General features: G+C 42.5%; 1 protein-coding gene across 3 annotated transcripts in view; it reads right to left on the bottom strand.

Annotated features, from left to right (window-relative positions):
* Nucleotides 1–1339: 1339 nt before the first annotated feature.
* The window catches only part of PLEKHM3 (pleckstrin homology domain containing M3), a 97917-nt gene continuing 80526 nt past the window's right edge, over nt 1340–18730 (bottom strand). For 2 of the 3 annotated variants that reach the window (XM_064515218.1, XM_064515220.1), the window contains exon 8: nt 1340–7762. In XM_064515218.1, the coding sequence (XP_064371288.1) occupies nt 7585–7762 (178 nt within the window). In that variant the 3' untranslated portion in view covers nt 1340–7584. The remainder of the gene's footprint in view (nt 7763–18730) is intronic. The other variant, XR_010390040.1, reaches the window with a different exon arrangement.

The raw sequence follows: 18730 nt of genomic DNA, 5'->3' as shown, positions 1-18730 counted from the left end.
CAGCTCCATTCTGATGACAATGTATGACAGGAAAAAAAATCCCAGCACTTCAGTTCCTGACCGAAACCAGAATAAATGTTGCTAGAAACTCCAGCCCCAGGTTGCCTCGTGACAGCTATTGGAATATGTTCTTTTAGCAACCCACTTCAAAGAAGGGTTCATACACTGAAACAGAGCACAATAGGGAGGTCGGGAAGGGGAGGTCAGGAAGGGGAGAAGAAGCTGCACACAGTCGTGCGAGGACAAGAAAAACAAGCAAAGGCTAATGCTCCTCCCAGGGCTTGCCAGACTCATGATCTCTGTTCTGCAGTGATGCTTCCCTCCCACCATCTCTTACTCTGCCAAGTGAGGAGGGCAGGGGGCAGTGAAAGGGGACGGAGGTGTCATAACCAAATTTGCTCACCTTGTAAAGCAAATAAGAAGGAAGAGATGGTCATGCACATGGTTCCCTCATGCAGCTTGTGTGGTCCCAGTCAAACATTAACCTGCTGCTCATAGTGAATTTCATCATGGATATCAAGTCCAAAGGTACCTGCAGGAGAGAGGATTGACATTCCTGGTGGCCTTCTGGTCTCTCTGAGGAGAGAGAGAGGGGATCCCCCCTGCCGCTCTGGGGGGCCCTCTGGCAGTAGGTTTTGGCCTTTAGCTCTGCTGCAGCTCAGCACTGCAGTCCTTACAGTCCTTACCGGATCCCAGGTCCTGGGGAGCTGCTGAATCCCCTTGCTTGGTGCACTGGGAGAAGGCAGCTCAGGAGAGTGGCAATCACGCCTGCTCCTCCAGCAGCCAGGCAGAGCTGTCTGAGCTAGAAACTCCTACAGCACAGGCACCATCCTGCCCTCCCAGGGCTTTAGCCCTTCAGTACAACTGGAATGCGCCTCCCTTATTCAGGCCCTTAACCTGGACCTTCTGGTAAAGGTCCACAAGGGAGCCCCGCGCAGAGGCTGCATTGGGGCAGCGGGAGGAGCAGCCTCCCTACACCTCCTGCATGCCGTGCAGGAGCTGGTGTACAAAGGTGCCGACCCACAACTGCTCCCAGTAAGCTTCACTGGGAGCTGCTGGGGCTCATCGCCTTTAAAAATCCAGACAATCGTGACTTCTGAAAAAACTCAGAGAGATTTAATTGGAAATCCAAATACCCAAAGCCTGGTGCAGTTACTGATGCTATTTCCAGAGACTTCCTGGCTCATACCTGAGAACAGTAAATATGATAATTCACTTAGATTTGGAACACTTTCGCCAGCAGCTTAGCTTTTTTAAGGAAACCTGCATTCTTCCAAAGCTTTTGTCCTACTCGTGGTGCAGTATCCAGCAGAAGGCAAATTATAAAGGACACAAGTAATGTTTTTGTAGTATTTATTGAGAGTTGCCTTTGTACACGAGGGACTGGTGCTCTGATGCTGTCACAAATGACCCAAAGAAACCCTGCTCAAGTGTCAACAAGCAATTCAACTCACTGAATTTAAATTATGTCATTACACATCAATAATAAATTAAGACTATTGCCCAACAGTTGCAGATAATTTAAAAAATCCTTGTCAAAAGTAAATAAACCAAAACAAACAAGAGCATCGAAACACAAATAATGATGTTGCCAATAAGTTAACAGATAGAGCAGTGCACACACATAGTGGTTTTCAAAAAACTTGGGGTGCACTGCCACTAGAGCTAAAATCCATCCATAAGTGCTGTAGGTGACCTGGGTGCTCGGGAGGGAAGGAAAGCCCAGACCGACACAGATGGCAGTAGCTCAGCTCTCTGTCGGTCAGACCTGGCTTCCTCCCATCCCCAAAATTGCCTTGATTGAACTTAAGTCGGTTTTGAAGCTGTCTTTATAGCTTAGGTGCAAAACCTTTCAAACATCCTTTTTGCTCATGAATTTTTACTTTGTTTAGCTCAAGTACAGAAGGGATTATACAGCTAACCTGCTATAATAGGTGTCAATGTCATTAAAAATCAGCTTGAAAACACACACCTTTTTTAAACAAGATCAACTTTGTAGACAAGTGCATAAACAAAACTGAAATAAATCATTTTTCCACTGAAACAGCAGTGCATATTCAAGGATTTATATTAGTTTAAAGCACTGATGAGGCATGAATAAATAAATAATTGAGCCACTGACGCTTGAGTATGAAGACGAGGCCTAATACACTTTGGTCCTAGACAGCTAATAGCTTTCCAGGCCTGGACCACTCTGGTGCTGCCCACGAGAGGTGTCCTTGTGATTTGGATTAATGACCACCGTAAGGGATTTGGAGGCAACTGGCATTTGAAGATATGTCCCAAGTCAGTGTGCACACTGCAGTTTTCAAGTAAAGAAGGACCATGCACATTATCCTCTGGGCTGTCTCCTCACTTCACTGCTAAAATGCAGTGACAGGACTGCCATTTTCAAATGGGATTCCTGCTACCGGTGTCAAAAGTACTTAAAGATCACAATCTGTACAGACGTGCCCAGGACTGACACACACACGCTAGAAGGGTTAGCTGCTTATTTGCTAAAATTTAAGCAGGCTAACCCCCTCTCTAATGTAAAACTGCCCAAACCCTCGCTGGGTTAGTCTTCAGAGAACGAGGCTGCAGTCAAACTCTGTTTTGAGGAAATGTCTTTTCCAACGCAGTACTGACCCAGCTCTGCAGCATGGGCAGGAAGGCCGGGCAGGACGCCCTCTCCACGTGGCATGCACTGGCCAGTGGTCTCATGACCTGAGCCTGTTCCCATGTCCAACGCCTGCCAGTATTATAATGCACAGCTCCTAAAGGTCTCATGTAAGTACAACCTCATTTCCTGCTGAAGAGAAGCCCAGCTATTCTCCAGAATATTGGTAATAAAAAACAGCACCTTCTCCATGTTAACCTTTCCCATCTTTCCCTCTCAAAGCACAGATGGTAAACAAATCTTATGGTCATCGTACCTAGCAAGACAGGAACTGCCAGGAGCTCGGGTTCACAGCTCAATGCCAAACACGCTGCATCGTGGCAGAGCATTCCTGACAAGAGTCTTCATTTTTGAAAATTTAAGGCACCAACTTAAGCAAAAGTGAGGGGTTTCCATGCAGCTTGGTGTCTTCAGAGTTGATATATGTAGTCTGTAGAGCTTGCTTCATGAGGGCAGAACAAGCAAACTGATTTGCTCAGCTGCCCCTGCAAAGCAGCATGTGCAGCCATGGGACAGTTTCAGTTTAAGTCTACAAGTTAATCAAAAGCAGATTCAATCAGGAAATCCAAAATAGGAAGATAGATGCTAATATACAGTACTGTAAGGCACTCCTACTGGGAAGGGAAAATTGGAAGGCAAATTATAAAGGAGAGAACGATCACACTCGACCGGTTCAACATCAACACAATGAGCTACAAAGCTTGAAGTCTAGCTGTAAGCTCAGCACTGTGAGCAAAGACGACAGAGAGAGACAGTGAGAAGAAGGGAGGGGACTGGCTTGCAGCAGAGCAGCAGAAAACGAGAGATAAGATTAAAACGATTATTTGATTAAATTCCTTTTATACAGACCAACAGTTGGTTGCAATCCAGCCCATGACCTTAGAAAGCACAGGAAACTCACTGGCTTCTGTTGCTACAGGGAAAAAAACAAAACAGAACTCTGCAGCTTCCCCATTTCACTGTAATCAGACATCCTATGCTGCTTATTTATTTATTTAAGTCTTGCAGGACATTATCATCAATCCATTATAATATGCACAGTATCCTGGTATTAATTATTAAGAGAAGCCTTAACAAGAGCATTGCTAGAGGTACCCTGATGATTCACTCCTAAGAGGGCCATCAAAGCCTGTGGAGTACCATGAAGAACTCAAATTCCTCACCAGAAAGGATCTTACCTCACTTATCTAGGAAACCAGCACAACCACCAGTCTCTATCAGCCCAGCAATGAGTTCATACTGGTAAGTGCCAACCAGAACATTGCGTCATATCACAAAGCAATTGTTTTTCATCACCTAAGACAGACACAGAAAGGTGATAGAAAAATTTCTGCATAGGAGACCCAAATATTTCAGGGCAGGGGGAGTAAATGAATCCAGAAGGGCCATTCTCATTTTCCTAATTTTAGTGCAGGAAGAACACTAAAAATTAACCTAACAAGAACAGTTTACCAGTAAAAACCCAAACACTGATGCCTAAAGATGCGTTTTACAGACAGATTAGGACAAGGATGGATTCAGACATCAAATTTCAGTGGGACTTTGTGAATTTCTCTTTCTATGGTTTGACAATATTAAAAAAGCTGCAGCTTGCATCCCCTGGATATGTCCTTCCCCCATTACAGGAAAGCTAGAGGGTGCAGATAAAAGAGGAAAAGAAAGAGGGTTGAATAAATATCTCTACATTGTCCTGCATTAAACAAATCTCAGACTAACTAAACTGACATTTGAAATATTCTGTGTAGTTGTAAAGAGTCAGGCGACAGTCCATTTCTGCGAAGCACTCTGTTTCTACAGTGATTGTAAGTTCTGCACAAGCAAGTAACAGCAGTAACTGGACGTACGGATCAGTGCCTCCTCCATCAGCTAAGACAGCACTTTCTTTGTGAAGGAGACAAGCAGTGCATTTTCTATTTGATTCACAATTAAATGCTATTGTTCAAACTCACTTCATGCGGGGACAGGACGGGACGAGAAGTACCAATATGTAAGTTCCACTTCTGTGGCGGGGGGGAGATTCACACAATTTGGAAAGGTCCCAGGTACTTTTCCACCTGGTGCCGACCCAGAAGTCTACAGACCACAGCACGTGGCAGGCTATGGGAAGCAGAATGGGAAAACAGTAGTACTGGGGACCAGCGTGCAGCAACACTATGTTACTACAGCAGAGACAACCACGCAAGGGTAAAGTGTTGTTGGAAAGCCAAACCACCTACAGAAACCCAGGCTGTGTCCCAGCTCTCAGGTGTTTTTGTAGGAACACTGTCCTTTTAGAGTTGGTAATATGAGCAGTAGTTTCCGTTTATTCTTTTGCCTTGCAGTCCTGAAAAATGAACGGGGCTTGTTCCTACTCCATCCATACTTCCCGAGGACAAGATCAGGCCTTAGTTATGTTCTTGAAAGACAGAAGACTAGACTTCTGTCTTCTAGACAGAAGACTACATCCTGCCATGCACATCTACACAGAATAACTTTTCATGGATAGGAGCTAGGCATCCCTGAGAAGAAAACATCTTCCACATTACGGTCTGCTCCTATAGCTACCAGAGGAAGTTATACTACTTTTCCAAGGTGGAAATGAACGTGTATCTATTTTAGAAACTGGCTCTCAAATTCCAATGCATTACAGTACGAAAAACACCACCTTTTTTTCTGTAATGACCCACCATTATGTCTGCAGCCAACTCAGAATAGTACCTGCCAAGTCCTGACAGTTTCAGAGCTACTGGCTTTGCCACAGGACTGGTCTCAGTGACACATGCTGAAAATAACGTGGGAGCGTACTGTTTATTCAGCCAGTACTACTGCAGCTCCTGTTTGCATGACTAATTCCACAGCACATCCCTGGTGTTTGCATTTGTGAACATGCAGGGAATTCTTCATGTGGGAATGGACCTGCAAGGAGCATTAAGGATGATAGCTGAAAGCAACTCATTCCACATGAAGAACAGTGAGCTGAGGCACAGCAGTCCTTGTGCAGGGGAAGTACTAATTTTAGTAATAAAAGTACAAGATTCACCAAATTTGTTAAATATGGGAATCCCTATACTATTTTGCAAAGAACATGGAAAAAAACCTCACTTCCTTCTAAAAAAAATGCCACTGTGAGAAGGACTTCTGGAAAAAAAAGGCACTGGTTGTCTAATGTATACAGCTATAAACATGCTTCTATACATATAGTACTTGCACTCATTTGAAAAAGCTCCAGTTCAGCTACTTTCTTTGACTGGAGGTTGGAAAAGGTAACTACTTACACTCCAGTACAAGGCAATTCTTTGTAGCTTTCTTGGCCCTTAACATAAGCATGACATACCCTGTTCTTTTATTTAAAACAGTTCGGCAATTAGTGAGCTGCTTCAATGATCGAGACTGCTTTCTGCCTTAAATACCACAGCCCACAGATTATATAGTAAGCAAAGATCAATATTCTGCAATTTAACAAACCTATGTGAAAGGAGAGAAAAAATACACATGCATGTGATTGTGGATTCTTTTCCTGAAACCATATTTGCTTTCTATAGACACATACATATATATGTACATATATATGAATGCATTCATATGTACGCAATACACATTACCGCAGGGTCTGGAGAAAGAGTTAAGAATGTTGATTCAAGTGAGGAGGATCTCCAGGTACTCACTGGAGGTGACACCATAATGAATTAAACATACTGTCAGTGGTGACACACATGTATTTCCCCAATCAAATCTATTACATACTGCTCTTTCACAATATACGCAATGTACCGTGTTTAATACTTCCCTGTGTTCCAGGTACGTGAGGCAGAACCATACCTCGAAGAACTTCTCTCTCCACCACACAAGTCACCATAGATGTATAAAATCGTTAGAGCTTCCAGAGAACATGAGACACAAATTGCACGTGAACACAGCAAAGGAAATAAATATGTTTCACAATTTTGGAGATATTTTCTAACTAAGGAGGACAAGACACTTTTCTGTTTAGCAGTCTAGGAGGTTGAGGTTAGAGAAACAGGTCAAGTAAACTTCATGTGATAAAAACAAAACCAATGTGAACACTTACAGTGTCTTCAAATGTGAGACTAGCAGGAGGCTGGAAACCAACACCATGCTACTGGAGATGAGGATGTGGCCTCAGACAGATCAAGAATAACTAGCATAAAACTGGACTTCAGTGACAGAGCATGACTGACATACCCAGCCTGAACAAAAAAAGCAGTAAGTTCCCTGCTTATCTGCTTATGTACTATACCACGCGGCTGGTTATAAATATATAAACATAGCTAAAGGAATTGTTCTGCATCATATGCTTGCAAGCATCCTGAATAAGGTATGATGGGAGATACTTTTCTTTCTTCAGGGAAGAGTGACAATAAATGCACTGATCCTTTAAAAACAGCTCTCCAGCTGGAAACATCAGGAAATACAATCCCATGTCCATGTCGGATATAGCAGGTGGGCTTAAAAGCACTCCTGCCCTATCGGGTTCTGTAAAACACCTCACCAAAACCTCTGCCAAGGCTAATAATAAATAATACAGATAAATAAGTAGATAAGCCATCAATTCTAAATGAGCAGCATCAAAAATAACAATTAAGAATGTGGTCATGGCAGGAAATATTTTCTGCCTTGAGGAAAAGTCTTCTCCAGAGGTGGAAAAGAAATGGTTGGGTGCTTAATTAGTTAGATCTAAAGCATTTCAAGTAAACCACATTTTGTATGAGAGCTACTGGCTGGACTTCAATGCAAAATGCAATTTGGCCATTGGTATTTCAAAGCCAATTAGGCTTTGTGGCCACTTTGGCAGCTGCTATTCACAGATGAAGAAGAAGATCAGATATTATTTTGCAAAAAGATTTCTGCCTGGCTAAGCTGAGAAGTTGCTTGAGCTGGCAACTGGGGAAGAGACTCTCTTCAGGTTGGCCATTGCCTTAAGGCAGTCATGTGTTCTGATATGACAACTCAAACATATTGCAAGACTCTTCGAAGTTTTCGTCCATATTCAGTCGCCTCCAGAAGGATTTCTGCTTCTTCTGCAACTCTTTACGCACACACCGAGGGCATGGTACGGCCTTCACTTTGCACTCAGAGTGGAAGACAGCACCACAGCTTTCACACCTGCAAACACAAATTAGCATCAAAATGAATGACAAAATATGACCAGAGCATGCAATGGACTTCAAAAGGATTGTGGGCAGCAGGCATTCCTTCAAACGGTTGTGGCAGCTCCAAGAGTGCTGTGGTTCAAAAGGGGGGAAGCTGCGTAAGACATAAGCTTGCCCACACCTCTGATGCTGTAAAGCCACTCAGGGCTACCAAAATCAGTTGACTTCCATAGACTTGCACTTGCTGAGAATCCATCCCAGCATTTCTACTTCATGGACAGAAATTATTAAAAGGATTAATATTATATTCTTAAAAACTAGCATTCAGGTCTTTCACTGAATAGACATTTTTTTTTGGTTTATGAAAGACAAGTCTGCTGCTTTGGTTTCCAAATGAAGAAATATTCATTTCCATTAGGATGTATTTTGGCACTTGGAACAATAAAGATGCAACATTTTGCTCAATAAAATTCCAGTGGTGTGGTCAGCTATTCTGGAAAAAGTAAAGTGCAGGCCACTTCAATAGCAGGAAAAAAGTCATTCAACGAACAAAAGTGAAACACAGAAAATGAGTAGACTATATTTTCTGCTCTGTGTCATGTGGAGGGTCACACTAGATCATCATAGCTTAGCTCCTGGAATTCAAAGCTGCGTTATTTTTTTCTAGAATGTGATATAACAACTTCGGACAAATCAAATGCTCTACGAAGGTGACTGGATTACTCTGAGAGCACTCTGAGCCCATGGATGTAATGTCACGGCAGGTCAATGCCCAGCCCTAGATGGCTCTCATGGAGTGGGCTAGAGCTGAAGAGCTGAACAGTCTCATCTTTTCGATGCAAATAACTGCCTGTAGTGATGAGTAAGTCACTGTCTTACCGCAGCTTTGTATCAAATGAAAAAATAAAAGGATGACAGTGTCAGAGGTGAAAAGTCTTAGTTTACACTTGCGTAAATAAATGATGAAAGCAACAAAACATGAATTTTTAGAGCAAGTTTTAGATACAAATGAGGGGCGTCAATCAGCCTTGTGAGTTCATGGTACGTCTTGCAATGCCTTGTACTTTCCTTATGTTGCAGCTACTGTAGTCAAATGATTATGTGAGAATGCGAGCCTCCATTTTGCCTTACTCACTTAGAATTAAGGTTCTTGCCTTCAAGATTGTGAAGAAAAATTGAAAACATGAAGAAATAAACCCTAAATACTGAGAAACCAAAAGGCAAATAAAAGCTACCTTTAAAAACAATCTGTGATATTCGGCCTGCAGTCTGGCAACACTGAGAAAAACGTCCATAAGCTAATACAGACCTCTATTAACTATATTGACTGCATTTGCCTCTACGAAACTTTTAAAAAGAAATTCTTGATCTGGCTATACTTTAAGGTCTGTAAGTGGCTCCAAACATAGTCTAAATTTTAGTCACTGCAGAGCTTTGAGATGGCTATGCAGAGGCTTAGAGAGGCAGATCCTTAGCTAGCATAAACTGATAAAATTCAAGTAACAGAAAAGACAAGTAAGGTTAAAGAAGCTAAGTATAATGCCCTATATCTGTTCAATGTTATGCTCTTTTTCACTAAAACTTGACTCTCCTGCTCATATTTCTAAGTCCAGCTGACGAGCCTGAACCAGTTTTTGAATCAAGAAACCAACTCATGCAGATATTGATCATTTGAGTGATCAGAAAGAGAATGCGTGTTATGGCTCTGTTCCAGTAAAGAAGGTAAACACATGCTTAGGACTGCTATCCCAGTGATTTCCTTGGGATTAGTGATCTGCCTAAATAAAGCATGCACTTACGTGCTCTGCTGGTTTGGGATCTCCACGAACAGACACACTAATGGACGAGAGACAGACAGAGTGGACAGCCATGTCTTTAAAACTTTACATCATTCTGAACTGACACTAATGGTGATTTTATCAAGCTAATTCACCCTTGTTAGTCAGCAATTTACAATGCTCTGGAAGTTGCTAGAGGGTAATGATTGATGAGGAGCGTAATTTTGTGTTCTTGCACTGCCACTCCCTATGCTCGCTCAATAATTCTCCCCAGTACTTACGGAGGTGACAAAACTTATCAGAAATTGCTGCTGAAATGGATGCCAGCAGGATTAGAGAGGAGCCAGCACACCTGCTCCTCCAGTCAAAGGTCATCCACAGAGAAAACAATTAAAGATTAACAGCATTTAAAATAATATGAATTCATTTTTCAAAAATAAGCTCAGTGGAAAAAAATAACAAACTCCTCATATCCCTCAAAACTAAAAGACAGAGAAGAAATGTCTGCACTGTTAGTGGTGGTGGTGATGGAGTAGCTGAGGCCTGGAGCAAGACCCCACACTGAGGCAGGAAGCAGACACAAGTGCAGATGGACAAAGCTGCCTCTTGCTCTCTGGAGGGACCACATGAGAGGATGACTGCATCATCATCCACCACGCGTCTGTATCTTCTCACTGCTAAAGAAACTCCGTCGTTTAGGGCCAATGTTACTCCTGTTCTGCATTTTGGGAAACGGTAAGTCACTCCCTCTAAAGTGATGGAGCTGTACTAGTACAAGCCACCTACACCTTTGTTTTTCATCATGCCAAATTTAAAGCCACAAAGAGGAATTTATACAAACAGTGTTAAGTGACCCTGGAAACGTCAACTGGTTAACCATTCCTCATCTCACTGGGAGAAGTTTTCCAGCAATAACAAAAAAGCCCCACCAAAACTATTTCTTCATGGAATATTACAAACAGATTGCTTCTTATTTAATCCTGAAGTCCGATTTTACCTCCATTGTTGCATTGAAAAAGGGCCATTAGGGCTAAGAACACCAGCCTGGTGTTTCTTCTTGATCATGTGTTCTTAAGCCTATCTCTTGGTATAAAGATCTTGGACAGACAGATGTTGTTTTTCAAACAATATATTTTTGTTTAACGAAATAAACAACTTTTACTTTCTCTGTATGCTATGAAACAAAGACCAAAAGACAAGGAGTCCTAGAAAAGCAGTACTGGGGTCTTTCACCCAAAGGGTTTCATGTAAAATGCTGGACTTACAAGGTTAAATGGTTATACATTGCTTAAAATATTGCACTCAGCATTGAAAGCTGCCTTCCAAGAGGATTACTGGACACTAAAACACCAGGGCTGCTTTGCACTTCAAGTATTGATCCCACATTCATTTCTGCATCACAACTCTAGAGCTGCAGAGCTTACTACTAAAGGCATTCAGGAACTCTCTCTGTTCAGACTGATCTTTTTTCCCTAGATTCAAAACTCCAAGTAAGCCCCACTTTGATGCTGTGGGTGCCTTTACAAACACTGAAGTTCAAATACCCAGTCCAACAGCTTAACTGCTTCATCAATTGCTCTTCTGCTTAAATGTCACCCAGTAGCTGCAAGTTCAATGATGGCAGGGAGCAACACAACAGTGAACAAAATTGATCCGAACTTGAACTGGATTCCGAAAGTAAAATCTAACTTATAAATACTCTGATCGGCTGCATGCATGTAACCCATACCATGCCACGATATAGCCCTGACAATACAGATTGCTTCCCCACCCAGCCCATCTCCTTGGCAAACTGAGACATTCAGAAGCTGGATTAGTAGCAGCTGTATTTTGCCAAGGCAACCACAGCACCTGTGTTAGGAAAAAAGCTGATTCACCTGCACTTCTGCAATGATAAATGCTTTGGAAAACCAATCTCACTTACAGAGCTCTTTCTAAGCCTTTCTTCAGATCTTTTGTAGAGTTTCTGACAAACAAAACACCACTGTTGGAATTCACAGAGAATAAAAGACCAGAACTACCTTTTTTGCTTTTCAAGAAGGTAGAGAACAGAATAAAAATTAAAAGCCAGGCTTTGTCAGGCTGGCAATCTGGACACCTACACAAGAGTAAGTGTATAGATGTGTCTATGTGACTGAACGCTTCCCTGCTGAAGGATGGAGGAGAATGTCAATTTTCCCCTCTGCCAAAGTTGGCCAGTGATTTTGCCCCCCTTGGCACGATGATTTACAGAGTGTCCTCTCCTCAATCCCACCCCACGAGACCTCCTGCCGTCTCGCCAGAGCTGCCACAGGTTTCTTCTCACGCCCCCTCCGGACTCCCATCGTGGCTGCCATCCTCAGAGAGGAGCAAGCAGACCTGTCAGACTGACCTGTGCTGGAGGAACGGCTGGGGTTGGCGATAGCTGCTGGGTCAAACAGCGCGACATCTTCCCCGTGCGAACTGAGAGAGCAAGCCCAGCTCTCCCTCCAGTGAGCAAATATTGATGCCAGATGACATCAGGCCAGGCAAGCTTTTTCTTTCTCTCATTCACACTACAAAAATATTAAACGTCAATAACATGCTGCCCTCCGGTTTATGATAAAATAAAAACCCGACAACTTCACAAAACTACCAGCTTTCCTTGGCTTCCACAGCTTTCCTAGGTCTAAGTTTTAGAACAACCTGGCTATGGCTATTTGGCTTTGGAGAGTGGCCCCTGGAATATCTGGGAGCATAATGTACATCATCCCTCATCCACGCAGCATCTGCACAGGCAGCCTGAGCCTGCCAAATCTAAGCTCTGCAGGGCCCCTTTTCCTAAACCTGCACTTACAAAAAGGCTTACTACAACAGTAAGTAATCAAAATCACCGCTGAGCAGCGTATGCCCTTCGGAGCTCAGCACGAATTAGTTACATCTTCCTACCTCAGTGTCCCCATGTATCCCCATCCAGCAAACACTGAAAACACTTCTGCTAAACCCCTCTTTCAGATATATAGGAGCTCCCAAGAAACAGTTAGCAAATCTAAGGCAGATTCAGGTCTGCTCCAGTCTTCTTGGGGATCCCAGTCATCCCAGTATTTCTGCTGGACTTTCCCAGAGAAGAGGGGTTGAGTTTTGCTGTTGTCAGACCTGAATATCAGTGTCTACGTCCAGGGCCAGATATTTCAGAAGCACTCTACATTCAGCATGAAAACTTTGCTGAAAAATCTGATAGTTTAAGGACTGCAGCCAAAATAGAACAATTCCATAGTGAAAAGTTTTCAAACAGCTTGACAAAGGTTAAGAAAAGTTAGGTGGTTGGCAGCCACCAATACTGTTCGTTCTCTGACTGTCTAAAACCAGTCTGCAACCATGTTTTTGTATGGGAGTTTCACAATTTTTTTTACATCTATCTGCAAACTTCAATGTTCTAAAACTTTTTTATTTCCCCAGAGAAGAAATACATTTGGTAGTCTACGAAAAGCTTGTGCAATAGTTCACTACACTTAGTTATCTCGCTCTTAACCCTGGTTATTGTCATAGGTAATTCACGGTTCAGGTACTGTTTCTGAATCGTCTTCCATTCTTTGGCTAGAGGCCAAAAAGTCTTTACATCTTTTGTGAGACTTCGATACACTACTGATAATAAGCTGATGAGCCTGTAGTTATTCAGGCCTTTCATGTTTTCTTCTGTAATGAATGATATTGTGATACTGCACATTAATAGCATCTTGCTATTTTTCAAACATTATTTGTAGAATTGGTGAACATAGCATGTTGCTTTCATACTGACTTTCAGCCTTCTAAGGCATCTTAAATAGCTTCCTTTCTATTCTGGTATTTTCTGTTTCTTTGCTCTTTCCTGACCAGCTCAATTTCTGTTGAGAAAATAGGAGGTGTTTTATGTTTTAATGCTGGAGTATTTTTTTTTGAATGCTGGAGTAATAGAAATGCAGAGAATTATTCAGCCCTCTAAATAATTTCTATTGCATGGAAAAGAGAGAGAAAGAGCAAACCTTCCACAGCCAGATAGGCTTTATATTGCTATTATTATTATTACTTACAAAAGAAAACCCTTTCTACATTAAAAGCACAAAATTATTCCTTCTGTGCTTAGGAACAGCCAATATTAGTATTTCCCATTGAGTATGGACTTTTTATACATATTCATATCAGTATTTGGCAAACTGTAAATTCTGGCAAATTGTTTTCATGCTTCCCACATATATTTCACAGATTTACTGCTCAAATAATTCTAGATTCTGCAAAGCCAATTGAGTATACTTGTATTGCTCCTCTGCATTAGGCCACCATTTAGGTGCCAAAGAGGGGCTGCCACACAAAGAGGCAGACTGTCTCAAAGGCTTTTTACCTTGAACAGACAAAATAAACCAGGAATGATCAACTGGTGGCCCAGGATGTGGTGTGCAAGGCAGCTGTATCTGGCTCCTAGCAACCTTACAGGTTGGCAGGCCGCCAGCATGACCATGCTGGGATGAAGGTGCTGAAACTGGCCAAGACAAGGCAGCTTCGGTACCACACACGTGGGGTTGTACTGCCCTGGCTTCCAGATGCCTAGCTGGGAATTCAAGTGGCCCACGGCCATGCAAAACCTGTTCATCCCTGAAATGAACACATAGTGCATAAGAGATACACCAGCATTCCCATTTTACAAATGGGAACAAGAGGGGAACTGACTTGCTTGAGATCCGCCAGGAGATCTTAGAAGAGCTGAGAAGTGAAAACAGCTCACTCTATCTCAGTGCAGTGCTATAATCACCCATCATCCTTTCTCTCTTGTATTTTATATGTTTTTATTTTTCACAGAAGAACAGCTTCCCCTGTGCCAGATCTTGCATGCATTTGCTCATGCAAAAAATCCCTTGAAGGGAGTTTAACTAAGGATTTGATTTAGGACTGAGCCCTTCATTGCCTAGAACTCTTCAGGTTATTATTTTTCTTCCTCACAAAGAGTGAAAACAAGAAAAAACATGGGTTGCTCATTATATTTTCTTTAGATGATGCCAAACGTGCACTAAGCATCCAAAGTACTAAGCCATTGGTAATTGGCTATTAAAAAAAAAACAAAGAGCAAAACACAGTAGCTGAAACAAGCCTTGTCTAGGGGATTCCAGCTTGCTCACCATCCCATGCCAGGCACATGTAGCTGCCTGCAAGTACTTCTGAATTGCTCAGCTGTGAATATCGCACCGGTGCCCTCCAGAACTCTCGGAGACTTTAGCAAAACACAAGGAAAAAAAATGGACTAGCTTGTGTTCACTGACAACACAAAAAAGCCCCAAAGGCAATCAATGCCTGACACACACGTGCAGCAATATTATTACAGTTGCCTAGGAACGAATCCAAGGAGCCTGCCTAGGGAGGAAAAAGGGACTCCAGTGCAGCAAATGAATGGAAGCAAGTTGGCACTAATACAGCATTGATTTGCCCCTAGAAGGAGCTTGTTAGGATAGTGCCCTCTCTCCCTTTCCTTTCACAACACACTTATGGTCTTTACCGGACAGAGGCTTTATTTTTTTTTTTTTTTTAAATACCACACTTAAAAACTGTTAATACTTCAGCCTTTTGGGAAAAAAAAAAAAAAAAAAAAAAAAAAAAAAGAGTGCCTCTCAGGGGGAAAAAGCCATACAAAAACTAGAACAGAGTCCTCTGCCTGCTGCATGAAGCTTGAAATCATTACATGTTTGAAATTCATTCTAAATGAGGAATCCAGCGCTCCGAGAGCCAGCACTAGGCAGAGGTGGTGACTCAAAGCATAATCAGAGTTTTCCCCCCTAGAGCCGCTCTCGCTAGGTGCTGCTTACCCTTGGCGCGCTACCACAGCTTGAAGATGCTTCTTGTTTTTTAGGGAATGGCTGGGTTCTGGGCTGGCCTTGGAGGGTAAAGTAATAGCATGAACAACTAATTACCACGCGTCAGCCCAGTGTGTGCACTGTGGAAACCACTACAGAGAGGTGAACTGGCTACAGGTGGCAGCTAGCAGTTTGTGCTGATCGGACTCACCAAGGAGAGCCACATCACGACAGCAAAATGACACACTACAAGGTACTCCCACAGACAAGGCAAGACCAGGGTTAGTGCTCCCTTACACACACCGTGGGTTAGATGAACTGCTGGGGAAGTGCCCCAGGAGGGGGGAGCCGTGACAGAAGGAGGCTCCTGTCCCCAGCTCGGCTCGCCACCAGCTGCCCTGCAGCCCATGCTGCCTCCGCTCCCCAGCCAGTCACAGCAGTACCCACGGGCCAAGGTCAACTACATCCAACACATGTGCAAAGTGGCCAGAGGTGTTAAATCCCCACCAATTCGGGGAAAAGCAGGCAGCTCGCTGGAGGGGAGAGAAAACCATTAGTGAGTGCCCCACTGGCAGGGGGGAGCCTCAATGTCATGTCCTCCCTTATTAGACCCAGCAAGACCACAGAGAAGAGAGAAAAGAATGCCAAGCTTGCCTTCATTTTGGGTGCTCACAGAACAATTTGTTATAGACTTGGGCTGAACAACAAGAACGGCTTGCTTTAACCACCTGCTATTTTCCAGCGACAGTTGTGTACACACACTGAGTTACCGCACCGAAGTGTGGCAGCAGGGTCAAACAGGAGCGAAGAAATCCTGCAGCTCTCAGATGCCTCTCTCTGCAAAGCCCTGTCGCTCCTGATTAAGGAGGGAAGTGTGTCCTCAGCTCCCGCCCCAGCTGTGGCTGCAGTGAATTATGGTACATTTATCCACGTGTATTTCCATACTTGCATTCTGCAGGAGAATTAAGGAGTGACTGTGCACCTCAGCACCGCATTTAGTGAATCATGTGAGTTCAAAGATCCCAAGCCAAGTAATTTGGCTAGCTTAGAGCCTGTTCACAGCCATTCACAAGAAATCAGTAAAGGGATACTAAAGCCAGTATTAAAACACGCAATCTGAAACAGAAGTGTTAAACTCTAGTCAGTGGAGCTGAGTCACTCTGGAGAGGGGAAAAGTCCTACACATGATAGATCCCCCTCATGCAAACCACTGGAGAGGCTGAAGTGCCACAGACACTCAGGTGTTTACACTGCTGAAACTCACGTCCTCTGCCAGCTGCCAAACTATGAACTGGACTTGTCCTCTTTACCTCTCATATTGTTAGTACACCGTATTCACAAAGTGGTGGTTGAAGACCTAAAAGCAAAGAACTAGGTAATATTATTAACAGTAATATTAATATTATGCCCTCAATCATCATAATTTGATTGTACGACTTTGTACTATTTTGCATTTTTCTTTAAGTTTCCACTCCTGGAATCATGTGATTAGGTCAGAATTTTTGCTCTTTTTAAGAGAGAAAAGCAAAGGCTTCTAGATTTTACAGTTCTGCTGTAATGCTGAAGACATGCCCATCCCAACCTAAGAGGAAAAAAAGGAACCTGACATTTAAAAAATAAAGTAAATGAATGAATAGCATGATTCTTAAGGCAATCTTAGGAGTTCCAAACACTTAAGAGTCAGTTGACTTTCATGGGCTAAAAAGGGTAGCATTAATGCACATACAGCATTGCAGAGGTCTTCCTGCTTCAAATACATTGGGATCAAAACTTGGGTGAAGCCAAGTCCTGGTGACTCTCCTTCCATCCCTCCACTGTTGTACACCGGCAACAGGGGAACAATAGTAATACCCACTGAGAAGTACTGCTGAACTGAGTTGAACAAGTGAAGTGACTTACATGTCTATTTAATCTGGTTTTACACAGAACATTTCTAATTAATGCCATTCTGACATGAGGTAGTTAAAATCAATGTCTAAAACTAAGCCAGCTCCAAAATACAGTGCGTGATGGAAAAGCCAGTGTATTGTAGCGAAAGGGAAGTAGGCTATTGCCTTCTTTTTGCACATTCTAGGTAAAGTTACGTTGCTACCTGGCACAGAGAAAAATCAGAAGATCTGGTCCAGGAGATTTTGACTAGTTGCAAAAGATTCAGTTGAAACTAAATTATCAAGTGAGCTTAGCATCTCCAAGTTTCTTCAAAGAAAGTCCTGAGCAGATCACTTCAGGGTGCTTTTGGCCGAGCTTTTTAAATGATCAACATTCTACTAGCATAGCTCAGTGGAATTGGGCCTGGGGAACAGCTGTCCAGCGTAAAACAAACCACCAAAGGTAAGATGGAAAATAATACACTTTGAGTGATGCATCTGAGCTCTGCCAAGGTATTCTCTGGAAGTGCTCTATGCTACATCTTTCAGTCTCCCTTCCTAGCATAAATCTTTAACATTCCCCCAAATGCTCAAGGCCATTCTTCTCCAGTGACACAGCATCCATAACACAGTGAGTTGTAATCTTGCAAAGACTTTGGCATGTGCATAAAGTTAAGCACAGCCTCAGAGCCCTTAGTAAGACCTCTCACTATGTGTAAAGTTAAGTACATTCATAGGTCTTATCAGGATGGTAGCCAAAGGCATCCAAGTTGGTTGATATATTCAAGCCTGTTCTGTGGCACATCTATTTTAAACTTGGGTCTTCTGGCTTGTATCTTTGTCTACATGTCTTAACTGATCTGCAGAACAAATTAACTTTGCAAAGTGAACACAGTTTAGCCATGATAAATGGATGTGAACACAAAAGAACCACTCTCCGCGGTTCATGTACATCTACAATCACCACATAAAAGGTAAGGAATTGACTAACCAGTTCTTAACCGAGTGAGCAGCTTTGCCAGCTAAACACAGCAAATCACTGCGAGAGCAGTCACTCATATGCCTACACATTGGTAAGATCAAAACTTTGTTAACTGGGTAGCATATACTAATTTTAACTGAAACTATAATTACTTAATTACCTAGTTAGAGAGAAAACCCTTGTACTGAATACATCTATACTGATTCCAATGGCATTTTTCTCAGTATTCCTAAAGATTTAAAACTTGCTAAAGGTGTTTTAGGTCATAAAACAAATAAGGTCACATATTATAGACTACAGTATCACTGCAAGGGCATTTTTTCATTTCTGCTTTTATTTTTTATTTTAGGAGAAAGAAACAAACTTTTCACCATGTTAATGGTGACAACTCGAGGGGCAGTGTCTAACTGCTAACAAACAGGCAAGGATAGCTCTAACCAGCCAATTTATAATCAAGGATATTTAAACCTATTTCTCAATACTTTTGTAAATGAAATTAGTGATGTAATAGCATAATTTTATACATTTAGTTACTAAATTTAAAACCAGGGCAAATTTTTGTCCAAGAAAAAAAAC

This window comes from Dromaius novaehollandiae, chromosome 7 (assembly GCF_036370855.1).
Source record: "Dromaius novaehollandiae isolate bDroNov1 chromosome 7, bDroNov1.hap1, whole genome shotgun sequence".
Classification (NCBI taxonomy): domain Eukaryota; kingdom Metazoa; phylum Chordata; class Aves; order Casuariiformes; family Dromaiidae; genus Dromaius; species Dromaius novaehollandiae.
The sequence above is the reverse complement of the archived record's forward strand: the minus strand, read 5'-3'. Positions and strand labels throughout refer to the sequence as shown.